This window comes from Juglans regia, chromosome 5 (assembly GCF_001411555.2).
Source record: "Juglans regia cultivar Chandler chromosome 5, Walnut 2.0, whole genome shotgun sequence".
In the NCBI taxonomy this organism is placed as follows: domain Eukaryota; kingdom Viridiplantae; phylum Streptophyta; class Magnoliopsida; order Fagales; family Juglandaceae; genus Juglans; species Juglans regia.
The window spans coordinates 4217511-4239457 of record NC_049905.1 but is presented as its reverse complement, the minus strand read 5'-3'; the positions used below and the strand labels follow the sequence as shown (position 1 = coordinate 4239457).

At 38.1% G+C, this 21947-nt stretch overlaps 2 protein-coding genes across 2 annotated transcripts; both read left to right on the top strand.

Moving 5' to 3' along the window:
- The first annotated feature begins 75 nt into the window (after positions 1–75).
- On the top strand, positions 76–919 carry LOC109010598 (blue copper protein-like). The gene is made up of 2 exons (XM_018991477.1): positions 76–310; positions 423–919. Exons 1-2 carry the CDS (start codon positions 76–78, stop codon positions 917–919), a joined length of 732 nt encoding a protein of 243 aa, XP_018847022.1.
- Positions 920–9266: 8347 nt separating this feature from the next.
- On the top strand, positions 9267–21235 carry LOC109003835. Its single transcript, XM_035690007.1, has 15 exons — positions 9267–9995; positions 10129–10407; positions 10544–10552; positions 10869–11070; positions 11772–12406; positions 12711–13445; positions 13669–14150; positions 14242–14305; positions 18281–19015; positions 19133–19813; positions 19930–19998; positions 20109–20483; positions 20572–20650; positions 20755–20904; positions 21018–21235. Exons 1-15 carry the CDS (start codon positions 9267–9269, stop codon positions 21233–21235), a joined length of 5442 nt encoding a protein of 1813 aa, XP_035545900.1.
- The last annotated feature ends 712 nt before the right edge of the window (positions 21236–21947 follow it).

Sequence of the window (21947 nt, the reverse complement as noted above, 5' to 3'; positions counted from 1 at the left end):
TGTATAACATCAGAATTACAGAACATTTGCACCCCTGCATACCATCTCTCTCTCTCTCTCTCTCTCTCTCCTGCAATGGCTGGTCTCAGAAACCCTTTCCTTGTATTAGATGTAATCATGTTAGTCATGGTGGTGGTGGTTCAGTTCTTTGGCTTTACATATGGCTGCTCCTCAACTTGCCCGCCATCAGCATGCCCAGATTGTAGTGGTGTAAAATACCAAGTTGGTCCGCTCTGGTCCTTACCACCATTCCCAACTTATTACTCCAATTGGTCCCTCTCCCATTTCTTCCGGACCGGCGACTTTCTCAGTAACTCGAACACCTTATTCAAGTTCCATTTCTTAACATGATGATCGATACATACATATATACATGATACGAATTCCAATGGTTTTTTTTTTCGTCTATCTGATTCATGCAGGTTTTGACTTTGAGACCGGACATAACGACGTGATTCAAGTGTCGAGACAAGAGTACGAGAGTTGCACCGCCTGCAACCCTTTGAGGGTCATCAACATTGGTCCCGCGCTCGTACCATTGGCCGAGAAAGGTGTCTTCTATTTCATCAGCAACTTCTCAAACTACTGCGGTCTTGGGCTGAAGGTTTCAGTCTGGGTGCACGGCTGCTCCGACGGATTGCAGCCAACTCCAACTCCATCGCCGTCTCCGTCACCTCCTCCACTTCGAGTTCCTCCACCTTCATCGCCTGCACCAGCTTCACGTACGAGGAATGGATCCAATTCTCCGGCTCCAACCCCAGCACTGTCTCCTGATGATGATGGCTATCCTCCAGAAGCTGGCGCGCCTCCCAATGCAAAGTCTATGGCTATCCGTGTTGGTTCTTCTGAAATCCTGATCTTTCACTGGGCTTTTGATATTTGTTTGGTGGTATTTGTCATTCTTGGATCAATGATCTAGCTAGGAAATTTATTTAAGTTTCATTAATGGGCGATAATAATTCATAATATTATGTAATCTGCATGCATGCAGCAGTACTTGAAATTTGATTTTTTTTTTCTTTTTTTTTAGGACGTGACCACTTTTATTCGATCCACTGGCACTCTTAGAATTATGTGACCATCAATAGTACTTTGGATTTATGATTTGAAGATCTTTCATCGATAAATTTACGTTAATTTTCAGCATTTTCCCACCTCGTACGTCGAATTCGTATAAGATCAAATTACTTCAATGATATTTTTATGGGGAAAAAACTTATTTTCCTTCCATTTTCTTTTCTGTGAAGTGATGCTCCGATCCACAAATGTCAATGTTTAAAAGATAAACAGAAACTACAGGAAGACACGAATTTATAGTTGTTGGTTTGATATATATCCTACGACAAGCGCGAGGAATGATAAAATTAGACAGAATAGCTCTATCATATATATATATATATATATATATATATATATTCTCTGTAAATTATAATTACTTGATGGTTACGTAATAAAGTTTTATGGTTTTGATTGAGAAGGTGGTGACCTTGGGTGATTTTGTTACGACGATATTCTTTCCGACATAAGAGAGAATTGTTTCTTGAATTAAAAAAAAAAAAAAAAAAACTGACTAATCATAAAGCTGCCTGTACTACGTACGACGTTATCAGGGAATTTAGACGTTACCGTCTTGAATAATTCTAAACTCACTAGGGAGGTCCCGATTATTATTATTTATTTAATCGCGTTTTTTAAATCTGATTTTTTTTAAATATTTAAAGATATGAAAAAAATGAATAAAAAAAATCAGAAAAAATAAATTTTTTTTTTTATAACACAGCTTGTTGCCCCGTCTGTAGCCCTGCATCCTCGTATATATTATTCAATATAAGTACTACTCTCTACATGAAACTTCAGACATTTTGCAAACCATGCATATATATAACATTTACAAGCAGTACTGATCATATATATATATATATATATATATGTAGTACCGTTTATTTCGTGTTCATTAAAGTTTTCGCCATCGGTTTGTATGATTCTGTTCAATTCTGATACAGAATCGGATCATGATCAAATTTGAAGATCAGACGCGAAACTGTGGAGCATGCAGCAGCATTACTACTGTACTGGATCTAACGAGAGTACTGTAGATATTTTTATTGAAGAATATGCAGGCCAGTATATTATATATTTTTAATCAAATATATATATATATATAGGAAATGCTTTAGCCACAAAAGTAAACTCACCAATTGATGTAATTTGATGTGGTACGTTTGATTATAAAGTAGATCTAATTATATAATATAAAACATGCATGGATGTTAGTTATGGGTTTAGGTATTGGCCGGGCCGGATTTTGTGCATATATATATATATATATATATGTATTAAAGGGAATTTGAAAATGAGAGATCAAGATTTTTTCCACGATTAAACTCTTTTTGGATAAGGCAAGAACATTTCATATTAATTCAAAAAAATTAAAGATATATATATATATATATATATATATATAAAATGCATAAAGTCTCTACTTTTATCCAACAAAAGATATATATTGTCTCTTTTAGCTTAATTCGATTAATATTCATGTGTGCATTACTGGCTTTGACCTTCATTAATTCATCTTTTATTTCATACAACGATCGATGTAAATATGCTAAATATATATATATATATATATGCGATATATATATTAAAAAGCTGGAAGTGAACCTTTTTAATATATGTTACCTGCATGAATGTGCATGTGTCATATAAAGTACAGAACCTTGAGATTAGGGGACCAAAACAACAGGGATGAAGATTATAATAATATATATATATATATAGATAGGGAGTTCAGCAACTTCTGATCATGATCAATTTTAAAACAGGCCAGGCCAGCAGATAAGATCTCGTTCCTTCTTTTCTCATGGGAGGGATCGAAGAAGATGGAATTAGATTTTGGGTCTTTGGGACGATGTCAAACGTCCAATATGCCATGCATGCACGCACAGTGCTGGCTAGCAAGTAACGTATACAGAGCCTCTTTTTTTTTTTTTTTTAAATTATCCTAATTAACCAACTAGACTATATGTATACAAACCGAGGCGAAACAAGAATTTTGTCTTGGCCGGCCAAACTTGAATGATGATGATTGTTAATTGTCATCATGTACACACACACACACATATATATATATATATATATATATATCAATTTTTAAATTTTCGAGATAAAATCTTCGATTTTAAAGACCCAAGAAATTAAATATTTCTTCATATTAATTAATTTAATGGAGACTCAATAATTTCAGGTGGTATTAAAAGAGATTTGTGAAGAATTCTGAGAGACTATTTTGACTTTTTTAAATAATAAAAATGTTTTTCGAACTTTATTTGATAATAAATAGATCAGTCAGTACTACTAATATGTTTTGGAGGTCAGGGGCTCCGGCCATGCATATGTAGGTCCGCCAATGACTCCAACGAAGCAAATTAAAACAAAGTTCAAACCTCTAGATAAAATATAGAATTCAATAAAACTCTATCGCCTTTCCTGTCCTTTCCAGAAAATGATCAGACACTTTTATCTAAAAATAACATAACCAAATACACAAGAAACTTCATGATACTTTTGTCTTTAAACAAGAGATGCATAGGAACCGACAATTAATATTATATGAATCACAAGTGGTAAAAACACTGAAAGTGACCAATTAATTAACTATCTATGAATTGAAATTTCCCAATTTCTTTCTTCAATTGCATGCATAGTACTCGACTCTACTACTTTCTCCATCAAAACCAATACACACTCATAATAAGGATAAACCACAAAACCATTTGAAGGGGAAGGAAGGCCTTGATCTGTTTTACAAAGTACTATAACAGCAATCAAAGGACCAACGAAAAGTAAAATAAGAACATAAGATAACAAAACCTTTAAACTCCCAAATCATTAACTATTTACAACAATGAAAAAACACTTAATAAAAGAGAACCAAACATTTTCTCGTGCAAAGCTAAAACTATTCTCGTTATTAACAACTAAACACCATAGGAACTCGAAGTCCAACTTTCTTTTTTCTTTTTGTCACTCCTGGCAACAAATAGAGTCCAAGCATAGCCAAGATTGTTTTTTTCAAAAAAGAACCTTGGTGAAAGCCAGCCTCGAATGAGAACAACGACAGAGAAAATGGCTGTCATCGGTGAGCTATAGAGCGTGAAAGAAAACAAACAACTTAAGAAATTTTGTACTTTCTTTCATTATCTCCTACACTCTATTACCTAGCAACCAAAAAATGAAAAACCTTACGGTTACAAAACCCATTTTTCTCTCTTCTCACATTTCCCAGCAAGCAAACAGATCAGGAAAAAAAATCAAAGTGGCTGGCTCAAATAATGAACAACTAAAATTCCTCAAAACCCAAGATCAGTGTAACACACCTCTATTACTTAAAAGAGAAATACACAAAAAATAGCTCACTTCGAGGTGCTCCATTGAAGAAAGGAAAAAGATGATACAAGAGAGAAATAGAATATTCAATAACTTTTTGGATGATCAAACCCTAGAATCTTTGGCTCATACATAAATGAGATGACCCCTATATGGGCCCAGGCTAACACTAAAAACATACAGGGAAATAAAACTAAGGTCCAAGGCCCACTAGCTATCTTATAGTCCAAATACATGCTGAATTGAAATTGTAAATGAAACTGGCCCAAGGCCCATAGTCCATGTCCTTCAATATTTGGGGACTGTGACAATCAGCAACACCATTTCTCCCTCGCGCCATTCCAAAAGCCCTTTCTCTATCTCTAGGATCTCATTAGATCCTTGTATTGCCACCATGTGCCGCCCACTGGGCCCAACCTCTTCGGCCTGAATGCCACCAATCTCCCCATGCTGACAACCAACGTAAGGTGGCAAGCCCTTTCCCTCCCCTTGGATCTCTCTCCCTCTCGGATCTAGACAGATCTGTGTACTCACGCATAGCCCCTTTGCCCATAGCCGCTGGCAGCTCCACCACAAGGCATCGTGGGCCTCCTCCCGGTCGAGCCACCCCGATCCACTACTCCAACCCAGCCCAGCGTCCCTCTCCCATTCTCTGTCTCTCAACCCATGGCCTCCAGCCCTCCCTTATTGTGGCTAACATATATGACGCCTTCTCTATGAGCATTGCTGGGGTTATGGTATCTGAAGTCGTGACTCCTACTAATGGTGGTGATCAAAGTTATGTTGTGGACTATTTGTCTGCGAAGGGCAACCTTGATGACTGTGGGGACCAAGGCTCCAATCTAAGCTCCCTTCTTACGACCATCTCACGGGGTGAGACTCCGCCTACAGACCATGAAAGAGTCTCCATTCCCTTCCCTTCCCCCTCCTCCTTTGGTGGTGACGTGGATTCCTCAATCCCTAGGGAGGGGGTGGGTCATCCAAGGAGGGTGGCGTGGAAAGGGGAGGCCGAGGAGATGGTGGCCTTGTCGACAACTTTGAGTTTGTCAACCTCACGGACCAGTGTGCGTCCGTGCCTGAGGGAGAAGTTTCAGCCACCTCTTCTACGCCTTTGATGCATTCTTTGGGGAGACCCCATCTGGAGGGGTGGCAAGCCACGACAGGAGGGGTTGAGCGGCCTTCTCACCTGTGTTCCCCTCCCCAGGATGGAACAATGGCGAAAATGGCTCAACGCCTGAATTTTTTTTTTTTTTTGTCTTCAGTATGACATTGCTGGCTTAGTTGTACTTTCTTCTACATGTATGGTCCTTACCTTATTGTGTCCTTGTGCCTTGCAGGGCGTGGATGACCTGGCAGCTTGGATTGTGGATGACTGCGCCAACTTGGACTCGGAAGAACGTACTAGGCAAATGTTTGGGGTTTTTTGCTAAGAATGAACTGAGTTGGCTACTGGTTGAGAAAACTGAGGTGGAGTCCTACCTGGAGCAGTCTGATCGGCACATCCACTCTTGGTGGGCGAACTCGAGCTCCTTCATGATGAAGCATCTAAGCTCTATAGTGAGCTACTTCGTGCCAAATCTATCAATAGTTGTTGGCTACCACCGACTAACGAGATTCTTGGTTGTTGGCTTAGTTTTGCCTTGCAATTGGCAAAATCTAAACGAGATTCTACTCGTGCCCAGTTATCTGGCTTGAGTGGAGAGTTGAACTCCTCTCAACAGTTGTTGGCTGCCATCGAGTAACGATGCTTGGGGTCCACCCAGGCGTTAGTTTCTTTTAAGGAAACCTGCAGGCAACTTACCCTTGACCTTTCAGAAATGAAGGCATCGCATGAGGAAACTCGTAGGCAATTTGACCTTCAGATGCTAGAGATGAAGGGATTTTACGAGGATCTACGCAACAAGTATACTGCTTACAAGAAGGACATAGAAGAAGTATATGCCAAGAAGGACAAAATGAACCAAACCATGCTACACTTAGATGCGAAAGTGAAGGAGCAGAAAACATAGTTGTTGGAACTGGATTCAAAATTGGCTACATCGAGGGGTGAGCTGGTCCGTTTGCTTCCACAACTGGCGGCCACCAGGGCTGTTAGGGATTGGGCCTTTGGATATGGATATGGGGCTGGCATGGCCCACTTACGATCTCACCTGCTGGCACATCCTCAGATGGACTTGAGGCGGTTGGACCTCGATGCCTTTAGACCTGATGAGGTTTCATGCCAGTTCGTGGATGCTTTGGGGCACAATACAATGTGTTCAATTCTGTTCCTTTTAATTATATACAGTGAGTACATGGACAAACTTAGGACACAAAAAATAGAGAATATAGAGGCGAGGCATGAAGAAGGATTTTCCGGATGGTTTGAACAATGCGTATGCATTTAAATCAAGATATAGTAGAATATTTGTAAACCGTTTTCATTTACAGTAAATTTATATAATTTTGTTACTATTTCACGTGTTAGATTTTGGAACAATTTGCTCATGATCAAGAATTAGTTTCTTCTAAATTGCATGCATTGGCTCGTGGTCCTTCAAACAAAGCACTTTGATATACTGCATGCATGATTCGAGATTATATATTCCATATTATGGACCGTAAACATAACTGAAAGATGCAAAACTGTGATGTGTTGGTCGAGGGAAGTCATGGAACAGAAGACATTGACTACAATGGTATCATACATGAAATTATTGGACTGAAATAGTTAGCTGGAATGTGACATTTGTATTTACTTGTGATTGGTGAGATCTAGGCAGTTGTCAGGTATCGATACATAGAGACTTTACGAGTGTCAACACTACATGTAAATGATATAAAGATGATCATTTTATATTAGCTTGTCAAGCGACCTAAGTCTATTACTTGATTGATCCAAGTCCATGTTTTCTTACTATTTCTTTTAATATGTTACTTATTGTGTGGTTTACTTCCTAATTCTTGTAGGAAAAAATGATTGAGATGCAGTTTGCCTCTGAGAAATCTTCTCCCAGTGATATCGATATATTTACGCAAGTCCTCGAGACCAAGTTTGGTTTGGTCAGAGGTTCGAGATATTTTTTCAAGCGTGTCGGTTCATTCTCCACGGCCTCAACTTCATAAGTTAATAATCTTGCCAAGTATTTGGATGCCGCACACCAAGAAATTGAGCAGATGAAGTCGAGACAACAAGAGTTAGAGGCCGAATATCTCCCCTAGATCGGATAAATATTTAACCCAAATTTTCCAATTAAGAAATGCTGTCGGTCATTAGCGAAGATCATTTTGAACAAATGAAGAATTTCTTCATTGATAATTTCTTACACAGAACTGAGTGTATTTATACAAAATGAGTAAGATGATAAAATAATTGTTTTTATTACAAATAACCGTAGAGAGTAGTAACTGATTTCTCTACTGTTCCTTTCTAGACTTTTCTTGTTGTTGTTGCGTGGTGCTCTGCTGTTGTAAAAGGCAATGAGATTGTAACCGACTGTCTTCATCTGCTGTGGTGCAGGGAGTGCACACCTGCTGCTTGTGAAAAGGCGCCATAAGGTCTTCTAGTCTAATAAGGTTCTGCATATTGAGTTGCAAGCGGTGACGTCCATGGATCAGTCTCCAGCTAATTAGATAATGATGGTGTCCAGCTGAAGGTCCTTAATTTGCCTGCATGGTTGAAAATTATGAGATCATGATCTGTGAAGAGATCATGATAGGTGAGATCACAACAAGGCATGCATGCATTCTGGCTTGTCTAGCTTGACTTAGTAAGTGCAAGTTGCCCTAGCCGTTTTTTAATCTTCTTGGATCATGATCAAGAGTCTTTTAAGATCATGATCGAGCAGTGGGAAGGGTACTTCTACTACTGATTAGAACGTATGGGTTTCCTTGGCTGGACTCAAATATTTCTTAGCAACAGTATTCACTTGAATTCTTTCTCCTAGCTACCATGGTGCACCTTTTTGATAATAAGAAGTGAAAGCTTTCAATTGCGAAATCCAAGCAACATTTGGAAGCTAAGGACGTAATTGCTTGAACATATATGCATTGTTTATCTCTCTTTATATATATATATATATATATATATATAAAATATAATATATTTGGGAATTAGATATATATTATATTTTTTATAAATAATATTAATTATTTTCGCGCATTAATAATTGTATGGCTAACCGTTCTACTACGTACTGGCCATATACATTATATATATATATATATATTAATTATAAAGGAAAATATATATTGCACCATTTTTTTTCAAGAGAAGAGGCCGACGGAACCGCATATATATTGCACCTTGTTTTATCTTAATTTATATTATAAAAAAGTAGCTCAAACAATGAAGACCTAGCTAGTTAGCTTATAAATGGGTGAAGCTAAAATCAACATATATAATAAGAAAATGTTTTAAAGAGAAACTTGAAAATTATTTTGCGCCTTTAGTACTTGTACGTCAATGCAGGCTAGTCATGTTATCTTATAAAAATAACTGTTCTCATGTACGTGTATGCGCGCTTTGCAGGGATGAATCAACAGCTATTAAAGAAATCGTTGGAAAGATACGTAGTCAATTGAATCATACATGCTCGAGCGTTTCAGAGGAACTTTTTGGAATAGACTCCCCAGTTGATGAGATGTGGAAGTTATTAAGAAGAAAATCTGATGAAGTTCGTTTTGTAGGGATATGTGGGATGGGTGGAATCGGTAAAACAACACTTGCAGAAGTCGTTTTCAATAGAATCAGTAATCAATTTCAAGCTACCAGCTTTATTGGTTGTGTTAGAGAAGAGACTGGATATCGTGGTCTAGTCTCTTTACAAAAACAACTTCTTTCTCAGATCCTCGAGGAAGAAAAAATAAATATTTGGGATGTTCGTGGGGGAATAAATATGATAAAGAACAGACTTTTCAGTAGAAAGGTTCTTATTGTTCTTGACGATGTGGATAAAGAACAACAGCTAGAAGCATTAGCAGGGAATCATGACTGGTTTGGTCCAGGGAGTAGAATCATTGTAACAAGTAGAGATGGGCATTTGTTAAAAAGACATGTTGATGATATATACATGGCTACGGGCCTTGGACATGCGGATGCTCTGCAGCTCTTTTGTTGGAAAGCCTTCAAGAAACCTTACCCTGAGGAAAATTGTGTGGATCTATGCAAGGAGTTTGTGAAATATGCTAATGGACTTCCTTTAGCTCTTAAAGTTTTAGGTTCTTCATTGTATGGTAGAGGAACAAATGAATGGGAAAGTACCCGAGATAAACTAAAAGCAAATCCTAATAGGGAAGTTTTAGACATACTTGAAATAGGTTTCCATAGCCTTGGGGTTGCAGAGAGACGACTATTTTTAGATATTGCATGTTTCTTCAAAAGAGAGATAAAAAAAGATCTCATAATAGATTTATTGGAAAGTTCTGGTTATCCCCCGCACATTGACATTGCTATTCTTGTAGACAAATCTCTACTTACTGTCTGCGTTGGAAATAGTTTCTCGATGCATGATTTGCTACAAGAAATGGGGCAAGAAATAGTTCGACGTGAATCTCCTGAAGAGCCTGGCCGACGTAGTAGGTTGTGGCTTCTTGAAGACGCCCTTGAAATGTTGAGCAATAATACTGTAAGTGCATGGATTAGTCAAGACATCATGAACTTAGAGAATTATTATAATTTATATAAATTCCTCAAGCATTTGCAAGATATTTCCACTATGCAATATATATACTTTGTTAATCTCCTTGTTTTAATTGTAGGGAACAAATGTTGTTGAAGGGATAGTACTAAACTCACCATTTCAAAAAGAGGAAAACTTGAATGCGGAAACCTTCTCAAAGATGAAAAAGTTGAGATTACTTAAAATTCGTTATGGGCAGCTTCCTGAAGACCTCAGTTATCTTTCTAACGAGTTATGCCTTTTGGAATGGTTTGGATATCCTTTAAAATCCTTCCCAAGCACTTTCCAACCTGACAAACTTGTTGAGCTAAGAATGCCTTGCAGTCAAATCAAACAGCTTTGGATTAATGGAACCAAAGTAAGATAGATTTTTCAACCTATTAAATGCAAATGGGCATGCATTTTAATTTCTTCTCGTTGTAATTGTTGTGTAAGTGCTATGAAATTAAAATACTTTAGCATTTTAAATTAGTATGTTTTACAAGCTGATGCAGGTTGATGTGGTATGTTAGATTGTGAAGTTACTTTTATTATAAAAAAAATATATTCATCATTATTTTTCTCATCATCCTATATATGATCATGTGACATTAAACGATAGGTTCACAAGTGAAACATACTAAATAGTTTTCAATCATCTAATATCACATCATAGGATGATGAGTATCATTGTTCTTTATTATAAAATTGATCTCATATATTATATGAAATCATGTCAATTTATAAGTTTACTTTTGTGAAATCTATATGCGGCTATAACTCGTCTTATTAGATTCATTAGTTCTTAATATCATCTAATTATTTTTTGTGTTATAACAGAGGTTATGCAAGTTAAAACTCATTGATCTGAGTTATTCTCGAAACTTGGACAAGATGCCAAACTTTAATAAGATCCCAAATCTTGAGAAGCTAATTCTTCAAGAATGTACAAGCCTGTCTTCGGTCCACCAGTCCATTGGAGTTCTCAGACGGCTTATTGTATTGAATCTTCAAGGTTGTAAGAGTTTTGCCAACCTTCCAGGTAAGATCAGCTTGGAATCTCCTAAACTAATACATCTTCTGAACTACTCAAGACTCAAAAAGTACATTAGATCTGTTCAAAATGATAAGAAATATTACATGTTGAAGTTTTTTTTTAAGAAGAGGACGGTACTCTAATTTTATTAATAAACCCTCAGTGCTCAAATAAATACCTTATATAAACAGAGCAAGGGGTTACAATAGAAGTCCCAAAATCAGGCTCTTAGGAAAAATATTATTGGAAAAACCAGCTACGTACTCACTAAAAACTAACAAAGAAAACATTACAAATTAATGTCGAAAACTATGAATACCTCACAATCAAAACCAAAAAGGCCGACCATATGTTTGGGGAGCTAGCTCAAACTAAAGAGGCACAATGTTTAATTACAATATATGTTGAATATTACATGGGTCACACAACCTATACAAACATTTATCAAACATATACCACAGCAAAACATGACAGAAAAAACACAGCCACAACAATGCACTTTACATTTGAGTCTCTTAATATATCTATATCTTTCTCATTTGAGTATCTTTATATACTATATTATCATTCCATTTTCATTGTGTTGTAATGTGTGGCATTGTCCATAAATTCAATAATTGGTGGATTGAGTAACATCAAATATTATAGTATATGATAATTTCTTTGAATGCTACAATATGGTTGCTTAACAATGCACAAAATGGTAGAGAGCATCGGAAGTATGGAATGCCTCATGGAGCTTGATGCAAGTGAAACTGCTATAACTCGAATACCATCCTCTATTTCGTTACTGAAGAACCTCCAAAATTTGTCTTTTCACGGATGTAAAGGTCTGGCACATAAACCATGTGAATCAATCTTCTCTAGTTGGTTGTTACAAAAGGAAAGCTCGGATCCCATAGGCAGATTGTCGTGGTGTAATACCTTCTCAAGTTTAAGCTCTTTAAGATCACTAGACCTAAGTGACTGCAATCTTTTGGATCGTGCAATCCCCGGTGACCTTAGTGGCCTATCCTCATTGCAGTCATTAAATTTAAGTGGGAACGAATTTTCAAGCTTAACGGATGGCATATGTCAAGTCTCCAAACTTAAAGAAGTTTTCTTCAGAAATTGTAGCAAGCTTCAAGCATTGCCAAAGCTTCCATCGGGTATAGCGATTGTATGGGCTGAAAATTCTGTCTCGCTGAACATTTATTCTGATCAAATTTACTTGTGGTGTTCGAGTGAACAAGTCGTGACTCTTTGTTGCTCTAGAATGCAATCTTCTGAAGAGAAGTCACGTAGATCTCTTTTAGTCACAGACCCCGACCGACCGAATCCATCGTTGCGTCTAATCCTTAAGGTGACTCTCCACGTACTATATGTCAATATTTCTCTTCCTATATATATATATATATATATATAATGTTCGGTCTTAATGCATTTTGTTTATAAAATAGATATAACGTATTACTTTAAAACATATCAGCGTATAATAAACTTACTTTTATAACATCTCTATAAATCTAACACTAAAACATATCATACTTGTAAACTTGCGTTTTTGTTTGTTGTTGTCTGAATTGAAAAAATAACTCTTTCCCTCAAAAGCATTATTAATATACTGCAATAACATCTTTATTTTTTTTTTTTTTTTTGTTCTATAGAATTATTTTCAATCTCCCAATGTAAGATGTGGCCCTTCGTGGGCGGCTGAAATCCCAAAGTGGTTCGACAAGCAAAGCACTAGTTCCTCTGTAACAACGCAGATGTATCCAACATCGTGCGGTAATGAGTGGTTTGGATGTGCTCTGTTTGTTATTTATAAAGTCCATGAGCTTGAGACTTCGAATTTTAGGAGTTCTGAGAGAAGTGACACTACTTTGGATTTGAAGGATCTTCACCAGTTTGTTTGTGATTTTGAGACTAAGAAAGGTCGTCTAAAACAACCATTGGTTCTTAATAACCCTAAAGTCCATTTTGTTGGGCCAACTGGGTTTTGGGTATATATACCATATGTGTGGTTTTCGAAACAATCAAATAATCCGCAGAGAAAAGAGAAAAAGAAACGATCAAATTATAAGCCAGATAGATGGAGGTACATTGTGGCTTCAATTACAACAGGCAGTCCGGGCGTGGAGGTGAAAAAGCTTGGGATGCGTATATTATATGGACATAAAGATGTTGAAGAGTTTGCCGAATCTATAGATCGATGCTCTTTAGGGGTTTTTTCTGGAGAACGTTCAACTTTTCGAAAAGTTGCACAATGTATGTCGATTTTGCCTTCTCGTCATGTGGGTGAGGCAGAATGTGTTTCCATGACTTGCATTCCTTGCCCCTTATCAAATGAGGATCATGGGCTGAAAGGTGTCCTTCTTTCGTTGCTTTTACAATACTTCGAGGTCTCTCTCTCTCTCTCTCGGCTAAACAATTCTACCATTCTATTTGTTACAGGTAAAACATGCAAAAAACAAAGTGAACAAATATATTTTTCCTTTAAAAGCATCACCGCCATGGTTCATAGATCATCTTTTCGGGCACTCTATCAGAATCCCCCTGCCCGCCAATTTGTATGATGATATAGGATGGATCGGATTTTCTGTATATGCTTGTTTTGCTGTGAAGGAGAATTCATCGGTTTCCCATGACTCAAAATTAACTTCCCGTAACTTTTCTTGTCTTTTGTCTACGGATGATGGCTGCATTCAATCTTCTACAATATTTCCCCTCACCAGAGACATTTTTCGTGAGTCACATCGACTTTTGGTGTTTCACATACCACGTCTGTCTTTTACCCATAAGTTAAATCAACAAAATGCAATTCGGGCTTTATTTGGAACCTCCAGTTCAGATGTGGAGGCACACGTGTGTGGAATGCGAGTAGTGTATGAGCACCAAGTGGAAGGCTTTGTTCAAACAGTGGTTGACTGCATCTTAGGTAGTCCGAAGGGATACCATCAAGGTTATAAGCGAAGTCTTGTACATCAAGTGAACAGTGATATGCCAAGAAATGTTCATCGGGGTGAATTTGAATCTGAATCTGGAAATGCATCTGGAAGAAAAACGCCGAGTACTAGTCATTCTAATTACTCTCCCACATCGCAAAGGTTAAATTTTTGGTCAATAGATATAGTTTGTAATAATTCTAATGCCTCAACACATCTTAGTATTTCATTGAAAAGTTAATTGGTTGTGCAGGCTGAGGATATGCACGTCGACTGAATCCTTGCCAAAGCTTCCATCAAGTGTTGAACACCTAGCGGTACGTACAACAACATTTTGATTCACTTGAAACATACTCTGTTGATGTCGTGTTTTGCGATTTCTGCAACTCCACATTGTTGAGCTAAAGATCTGATTGCTGTTGAGATAGATAATAGGGGGCTCGGATGTCGTTGTACCTCCGACGCTTAAGTTAGTGATTAGGAAGACAAGAAAGAGAGAAATATCCAGTCAAGGAGAATGAGAGCTGAAGTATTCATGAGTGTGAACCCCTCCCCTGTCTGAGGGAGGGGGTATTTATGCCGGGCAGGGGCGATTCCCGAGGTGAAGGTAGTAGGTGTGCAGCTCCGTACTGGGATCGAGTGTCCTTGCCAGCTCCCTACTGTGCTGTAGGCTTGCTAGACCTGGTAGTTGGCCATTATTGACACCCTAGGGGGCATGTTGTGGTGTGCCGAGTTTCGAGACGCATTAAATGCAGTGTGGCTCCCTGTCATGGCATGCAAGCTTCCATCTCATTAAGGCAGCGTGGTTCTAGTCAGGCACGTCCATTCCTTTAACCTGTTCGGATGTAAGGATTCAGGGACAAGGGATGTCCCCGATTGTTAGCCAAAAGTGGTGTCAGATTGTCCTACTCTCCATCCTTTAGTCAGCGTGCCTTGCTCGATTGCTCCTCTTCTTGAGCCAACTGGGCCGACTCAGCTTAGCCCAAGCCTTAACCTCAAGCCTGGCCCTAGGGATTACACCCCTCACATGCTTGGTTGATGAAATTGCTACAGGCTGTAAGACCCAGCATTGCCAGACCCCTTTGAACTGGTGCGTTACTTTGAGCCTAAAATGTTTTGGCAGTATATTTTATTTTATTTATATTACTTTCTTCTAGTTGATTAGAGACCCGAAGCTTTAGATGAAAGCAATACATTAAGCTCGTTCAGAGCCTAGCCGTGAGATCGCGCGGGTCCAGACTTCATCGCACGGCGTCCAGCTAGTTCTATTTCATGCACGTCCATCCTTTCCTTTCTAATTAGGTTTGTTCTACTTTCTACTTATAGTTATGTATAAGTTTAAGTCTTCTCAACCCTAGTTCATGTGCCGCAGCCCTCATTTCACGCCTCAGCACACTAGAACCGTGGCCATTGCATCAGTTCCCTACCCTCAAGGCATCAAACCGCAAGCCTCGTTCAGCTGTCCAACCACCCGCACAGCCAGGCCAGTGCATTATTCTCCGCCGAACGCAGTCCTCGCACACGGAACGACAACCACACAAGTCCACCACTCAAGCCGGGCGCCACTACCCTCTCCGTGTAAACACCATCTCGGTTGCACCTCCGAAAACAGAATACCACCCCAGCCCGAAAATCTCCTGTTTTTAGCCACCTGAAACAGAGGTTCTAACACCAACCCGTTGTACTGCACCATTCAAGCCAAGCCGTCGCCTCTCGCTCGGGAAGAAGGCACTGGACGCCCACTGACCACCTCGGTCGTAACCACCTTCCACGGTGAGCATCCCTTTCGGTCTGCACACTTCTTTCTCTCCGCCTCTTGCTCGCTCACCTTACTCTCTCTTTTTCTCTCGTGCTCAGCCCAGCTCGACGGCCTCCCCACTGTGTTCCTGCTTTTTAGTCGCACCGCCACTGTCCCGCCAGCCAGCCATCGCGCCGTACTCCTCCACGCTCGCCTCGGTCTCCTGGGAGTAAGTCCCTGCCATCGCATGTCCGGGTGTTGTGATCCTCTAGTTTTGGTTCTTATGATATATACATATATAAATATATATATATATATATATTATTAACCTAATAGTTGAATATTATTACTGGTTTACCCTTAGTGCATGTTTCCGATTCATATTTTTCGAATGAGGGATCTATTTGAGTTGTGTCATCTGGGTTTTGTTTTAAGTCTCATAGAATATTGTATTTTGTTATAGATGATATTTTAATAATATTTTTTTGTTTTATTTTATTTTATTTTCTGCTCTCTTATAGTGCGCCTCCAAAGTTAGTGTTGGGGTGTTAGCTTAATTAAGTTATGTTAAGTATTTCGGATTTGAAATCATGAGTATAATACGTGGTTTGTAAAGGGTGTTTTATTTAGGCGCAGATGCATGAATTTATTTCGTTAAATGGATATATATTTTTGGGGCTTATGTTTTATTGGAATGGTTAATAAGTAGACTGATAAGTAACACTTAAAAGAATATTGTAAAATATCCTCTTAAAAGAATATTTTTGTTTTGTTATTATTTAAACAAAAGTACGAGTTTCTACTTATAATGATTTTGTTATAGTTATGTTATTTTTGTATTATAAATTATAGTAAGATCTCTATCGTAAATAAGTTAGAATTAAATGTTTTAGTCGAAGTTGGATATTGATGAGTTTAAAAAGTGATGTTGGTGTTTAAGAATATTGAGAATTTTGGGTTGAGGAATTAAAAAAAAAAGGATTATTTTAGAAGTTGTAGGCTTGAATATTGAAATACGAGATTGATTGGAAATTTATGAAAATTTACGTGATTATCTTATAGGTGACGATTAATTTTTATTCGGCATTGTTGAGGAAATTTTCGAAAGGCTAAGAAGTTCAGGTAAGCGGGGTTCCTATGCTGGATTTGCATAAAAAGAAATGAACTGAGGTTGGTTTGTAAAAATGTGCATATTGTTTTAAAAAGAAAAAGTGAAAAACAACCTCAGTATATGTTTTGCATTCCCTCATGAGATACGTATGAAAGAGAAAAGAAATGTTTGACATGAAATGTGTAGACATGAGCAATATTTGACATGTTTCTGAAATATACAAAAGAGCGAATATGATATCATTGAAATTTTTATGCATATGATATGAAATGATATGGATCTGTTTTTGATCAAATAGAAAGGATATGAATATGTTTCGCACGTGTTTTGATATGATATGGATATGATAAAACTTTGGCATACTTATCTGTTCTGAATATGGTTCTGATATGATGATACTGTTCACGTGATATGGTTGGTACCACCATGATATGATATGAGTGCACCCACTTTGGAAACAAAGTTGTCTTTTTACGTGTTCTTTCCTGTGTGCACACTCGGGGCTCCGAGATTGAAAAAGGGGAAGTTCACCACATGATACTGCCTGGTTTGGCCACCGGGGATAGCACAACTCTACCACGGGGGTTAAACATGGTATATGATATGACATGATAAGATGGAGATGTTCAGTTATGTTATGCCAAAGTGTTTTTGAATATGAAATGGATCCTCAAATATGAATTGTTGACTTGGGTATGAAATGTTTGAAAAGTCGCTCTGATTTTCTGATAACATGTTTTCTGAGATCTGCATACAAAAATAAAATATTTTGTTTTTGCATATTGAATTTTCTGAAAAGGCTCATGTTTACATGCTAGTATATGTCCTCTGCTTACTGAGTTGTTGATAACTCACCCCCCCTTATCTTCATATATTTTCAGATGATATTGACTTTCCAGCTGGGGGTCAGGAATAGAATTGAAGCGGGCTAGATTTGGAGGGAAGGATTGGGTACTTAGAGTACCATTGTTAGTAGATGGATTTAACTTGAGTATTTGAAGTACTTTACGTTGTTTAGACCTATTGAGACCTAAAGATGTATTGTTATATTTTTGAGGTTATTGGGAGATTGTGGACCCCTTTCGGTTTATGTTTTGTAATGATAACTTATGGAGTGTTATTATGGTCATTTGAAAAATATATATATATATATATATATATATGAATTGTGTGCTAATCATGAAGTCCTTGGAGTTTTTAGTGCTTGGAGAGACAGGTTTGTTAGTGACATGAGTTAACTCTCCGGACCCTCGGGTTCGGGGCGTTACACAGGCGCTTCAAGGGATCGATTCAAATTCCAATATTATTCTAATGATTGTGAAAATTTTAAATTAAAAAGTAAAACACTGTTAAAATGGGGCTGTCACTCAACGCGTAAAATTCTAAATACGTGTACTTGTCTCCTCAGCTTAATACTGATTCCATATTTCTATGATCTCACAGGACTGCTTTGATCATCAGCGAGTTTTCAATAATTGTTTTCCACAAAGTGATATTCCGAAAAGTTTCTGCAGTCACCCTGGTCCTTTGCTGACATTCCGGCCATGCCCAGATTTATACAGTAGTTCTGATTGGCGTGGAATTGCAGTGTGTGCCATTTTCACATTCCTCAAGCATTCCACGCTTGTCCATAACGGTACTCTAGGTTTGGAAATTTGTCGTGGCCTTACTTGTTATTTTGGAAGCGATGTAGGTTGGACAATATCGATTCACAAGAACAACACCGAGTCAGAATTTACCAAATCTAGTTGGTTAAATCAATGTGAATTCCTTTGGCTATTGTATATACCGCGTGTTTCGATTCTAGAAAAGCTGAAACCGTGGAATCTCTTGAAGGCCTTATTTGTAAGCAAAAGCCAAGGCCTAATGGTGCAGAAGTGTGGGCATGCTGATCTAGTGTACCAGCAAAACGTGGATGAGTTTGTGCGAATGATAACTCACTGCTCATCCACGTTTCCTAACAAGTCCCAACCAGTCCATCAGTTTTCAGTAGATGACTACAGAAACAGGGAGGAAAACTATAATGATGAAGGAGAAACCAGTGTAAGCAGAAGCTCTAGTGATCATAGGTTAAGAAGACGCATTTTTCAGGGGGAATCCAATTCAACTGCCAATTCCTATACAAACAGTGATAAACAGATAAAGAACGCTAGCAATTTTCTTCTAAAAAACTTTGAGGTCGATCTCTCTCTCTCTCTCTCTCTCTCTCTCTTTCATTTGCTGTTGTAGTTTATTTTACAGGAATTCAATGGATTGTATATCTATGATCGTTGTTTCCCTCCAAGTGAAATTCAGAACTTGTTCAGCCATCGCAGTGCCGGACCCAGCGTGACAATTGACTTTCCTTCAAATTTTTGTGACGCTAACGATATCGCGGGATTGGTTCTCTGTGCTACATTCTCGGTACCAGACGAGTATCCACTTGATCAGTTTCTCGAAAATCTGGAATCACAAGTACCTTACGGTCTTATTTGTCGACTTCTAGATGCAAATTTATGTTTCATGAAATTTCACCATACGTATTGTCCCACTAAAGAAGAACTCAAGTGGATATCACATCTACGTGGATTCAATTGGCTGTTCTACCTACCGTATTGGTGGCTTTTGGATAGGATGTTAGGTTGTCATCGGTTAACGGCTTCAATGGCAACCAACTGGCCGTGCCTGGTGGTTCAGAAGTGTGCCCTCCGGGCGCTGCACCTGCAAGATGCGCAAAAGATGTTTCAAACAGTGTACCATTCATCGGTCTCATTTTTTGACAACTGGCATCTCTTCCACAAAGATATAGTCCGTGAAGAAGATTGTATACGTCCTATGGAAACATTCTCAACTGAAATAGAAGAATGCGATCCCATGGATCCAGGTTCTACCTGTAATGCTCGTCCGGCCACATCGGCTGAGAACCAAGTCTCTAAAACCAACTCAACCATCCTGCATGAAAGAAACTTCAAGTCCTTGCTTTTAAGAATCTTTGAGGTCTCTCTCTCTCTCTCTCTCTCTCTCTCATGTAACGAGGTTATTTTATTTTATTTTATAGGGTTTTGATCCGTTCTCTGCAAGTAATACTTGCTTATCCGATACGAAAATTCCAGAGTGGTTCAGCCATCACCGTGGTGGTAGTTCTGCGACTATACAGCTACCTTCAAATATTCATGGTGAAAGTAATTGGATGGGACTTGCTGTATGTACGGCATTTTCAGTCCACGAGCATTTGACTGTCTCACAAGATCATAACATGAATTCCAACGTTTCTTACCACCTTATATGTCAGTTGGATACTGGTATAGGAAGCCTGGATCCTCCCCATGTCTTTCCCATAACAGAAGAAAAACTGACTTGGTTTTATCCTCACGGATTCATTTGGCTGTCCTATATACCATGCCGGTCAGTAAGAGATTTGGTGGGACAATGCAGACGGATTGAGGCTTCAGTTGTAAGCGATTGCCCTCGCTTGATGGTGCTGGACTGTGGCCTCCGTCTCTTATACCATCAAGATTCAGAAGAGTTTGAGCAAACAATTATCAAGTGCTTGACCTCACCTTTTCCCAATATGAATCTTATCCTTCAGTCAGTGGCGACTGATACTGGATCAAATGACATGCAAAACAACGACGTCTGCATTAATTCCTGCGAGTGGCAAAGCAGTGTAAGTGGAAATGATATGCAAAGCAGTTAATAAGCCGCGGACATATAAATATGTTTCTTTTCAGTGTCTTAATGCTTACTCATTGTAGATCACCTTTCTATTTTACAGGACTTTGATCGATGATCTGTGTATAATTCCTGTTTCCCCCCTTGTGAAATTCTGGAGTGGTTTAATCATCACAGCGACGAGCCTTCCGTAACGTTTAAGTTACCTTCAAACTTTTACGAGGATATTGACTGGCTGGGACTTGCTCTATGTGCTTCTTTTTCAGTCGACAAGGAGGACTTGGCTGCTATCATCGAAAATCTTGAAATTACTTCACAGCTGGAACTTATTTGTCATCTGGAAACTGATATTGGTAGCGTGGAACCTCTCCATGTCTACCACCCCACTAAAGAAGATTTCATGTTGTTTCAGCTGGGTATGTTCACCTGGCTATCCTATATACCACGAGGATCACTTTCGGAATGGTTGAACCAATGCACTCGTCTTAAGGCGTCAATTGCTAGTGACTGCCCAAATTTGGCCGTGCAGAAGTGTGGATTCCGTCTTATACACACCTGCACGATGAGGTTGAGTTTAAGCTAACAATAAGGCAGTCCGTGGCCTCATTTTCTGATGCCTGGGGTCTAATTCGTCGGTTGGGGACTGATAGCAGACAAGGCATTAAACGAAAGCGTAAGGATGGTACATTATACAAGACCCATTGCTATATTGCTCAAAGACATGAAGGCGAAACGTGCGCATTGTAGGATACCCGGCCATGCATGCACCTCTATCGATCAATTAATATCTGCAGTACTAGTACCGCTGTTTTTGTTGAAATTTAATGCATTTTTAATATTCTAGAATTAACTTCATGGTCATTAATGCACTTTCAATGTATATTAAGAAGTCGAAAGGGTTGATTCTGTATAACGTGATGATGGGACCTTTTTTTTTTTTTTAATCTAAAATGCCAGCTTTTTCGTTTAACTTAGAGGCTTAGAGCCGTTTGGTTAATTTTAAAAGAGGTATTTTGTGTAATTTTTGCAATGTGATTTGCTAAATTAGTTGTTTTATAATAAAAAAATGACCCAATTAATTATAAAAATGATTGCACGTAAAATTTTTTTATTTTAAAAACGAGTGTAGTACTAGTGCAAAATTGGGACTGCGGTGCTACTTACAATTAGACTTTGAGTACGTAATAAGTTTTAGTATTAAAAAGTTATTCCTTATTTGATAAATATATGTCTAAATCACTTTTAAATATATTATATTTGTATTGAAATAATATAAAAAAATATTTTTGATGTAGAAATGATATAAAATGTCATTTCAATGTTCTAGTGTTATGCATGTGATAAAGTCAAAGGGTAAAGTTGAAATTATCTAAAAGTTGTATGGACATTTTTATCCATTAATAGTTTTTTCTTTTTTTAATTTGAACTATGTTTGGCATTATTCAAGAAAGCACGTTTC